Here is a 1,965-nt window from a genome sequence, read left to right as displayed (position 1 = left end):
TAAATATATGTATGCATATATATATATATATATATATATATATATATATATATATATATATATATATTGTAAAGACGAAGATGTGACAACGAGGTAGCGGCAGTGCTATCGCTGAGCGCGTGCGGCTGCCCCGTTCTGCGCCTGGTTCTGCCTTCCTGGTTCTGGTGGTGCCTGAGCTATTAAACCCCCTTTCAAGTGGTGGAGGTTGCTCCTGATCTCGTCCTGGAGCTCCGCAGCGGCACTGTAACGTCAGCAATGCCGAATAACGCCCCCCTGGCTCCCCAGCCACCGGCTGCTCCACTTGTCTGCTCCGGCACACCTCGACAACGGGACCCGGCTGTCTTCAGTCGGCTCGGCGACTCTGATGTCGAGGACTGGCTGGCTTCCTACGAGCGGGTCAGCACGCACAACCGCTGGGATGACGCCATGAAACTAAACAACGTCATCTTTTACCTGGCTGATGTCGCCAACCTCTGGTTCCGTAACCACGAAGCCGATATCGCCACATGGTCCACGTTCAAGACCAGCTTCACTGAGGTATTTGGCCGTCCTGGCGTGCGCAAACTTCGTGCCGAACAGCGCTTACGCGAACGGGCTCAGCAGCCTGGCGAGACATTTACTAGTTATATTGAGGACGTGGTGGATCTTTGCGAGCGCGTGAACAGCGATATGACCGAGGCTGATAAGATCCAAAATATCATGAAGGGTATCGATGAAGATGCGTTCCAAATGCTTCTAGCCAAGCAGCCGGCCACCGTGGCTTCCGTCATCAGCTTGTGCCAGAGCTACGAGGAGCTCCGCAAGCAACGCGTCCTCACTCGTCGCACTGTACAGCCTGCCGACGTCCTGTCCGCTGATGTCGAGACCGCAGGAGGGCAGCAGCTCAGGCATGACATTCAGAAGTTCATTCGAGAGGAGATCGCACGCCAACTAGCGCTCATCGCTGGAGTTCGGAACCCCCCGCCAGCGCTGTCTCCCACCCTTCAGCAGAAGATCCGAGCCCAAGTCTCAGAGGCCCTGCCACCCCTGCCCCAGCAACCTGTGGCTGCCCCTCTTACGTACGCCGCCGTTCTTGCCAGACCACCATCCCATCCCTTGAGCCTTTTTCAACACGCCACTCAAGCGCCGCCACCTTCGACGCCCCCGCCTGATTTCTCCTATCGGGCTCAGGTGGCACAACCGTCGCCTCGCTTCACGCTGGCAGTCTCGCACTACGGTCGTTTGTGGCGTACTCGCGACAATAGGCCTATTTGCTTTGCCTGCGGCTTCGCCGGCCATGTAGCCCGCTACTGCCGCAGACGTCCTTCTTCGCCTGCTGACGTCCTGCCACCATCTGCATATGGGTCTTACATACAGCCGCCCCGCGTGCAAGCGGACGCATTGCCTCCTGCCTTCTGCACCAAACGCCAGGCTGCCACCTCTCATCGTTCCTCTTCTTCCCGGCGCCGTTCCCTATCTTCTATGCGCCGTCGGGCCAGCCCTTCCGCTGCGGAAAACTAATGAGCGCAGTTCCCGAGGCAAGAGCTGCGTCCCCTGGGAACTCTACAAGGCCTCTGCTCTCAGCAACAAACGTTATTGATGTTTTTGTCGAAGGTTTTGCAACCTGTGCTCTCGTGGACACCGGAGCTGCTGTCTCAATTATGGACGCGAAATTTTATCGAAAACTGAAGAAAGTTATGACGCCATTTTCGGGAGTTTCTCTTCGCACTGCTACCGCCGAACAGGTCGAGCCACTCGCAACCTGCACCGCGCGAGTCGTTATTCAAGACATCTTGTACATCATTCAATTCGTTATCCTCTCCTCTTGCTCCCATGACGTAATTCTAGGATGGACTTCCTTTCTGAGCACTCCGCCGTCGTCGATTGTGCCCGCGCCGAAATTACTTTCTCTGCCCTGCCCAACGCCTACCCGGCCGCACCGTATCCTGAATATCCGGCCAAAGTACACCTGTCTCACGATGTCGA

The 1,965-nt window shown here is 55.9% G+C and overlaps 1 protein-coding gene across 1 annotated transcript; it reads left to right on the top strand.

Annotated features, from left to right (window-relative positions):
* Positions 1–255: 255 nt before the first annotated feature.
* LOC144103314 (uncharacterized) lies at positions 256–1,500 on the top strand. The gene has a single exon (XM_077636067.1). The coding sequence runs from the start codon at positions 256–258 to the stop codon at positions 1,498–1,500; it is 1,245 nt and encodes a 414-aa protein (XP_077492193.1).
* Positions 1,501–1,965: the final 465 nt, after the last annotated feature.

The sequence above is a fragment of the Amblyomma americanum genome, chromosome 9 (assembly GCF_052857255.1).
Source record: "Amblyomma americanum isolate KBUSLIRL-KWMA chromosome 9, ASM5285725v1, whole genome shotgun sequence".
Classification (NCBI taxonomy): Eukaryota; Metazoa; Arthropoda; class Arachnida; order Ixodida; family Ixodidae; genus Amblyomma; species Amblyomma americanum.
The sequence above is the reverse complement of the archived record's forward strand: the minus strand, read 5'-3'. Positions and strand labels throughout refer to the sequence as shown.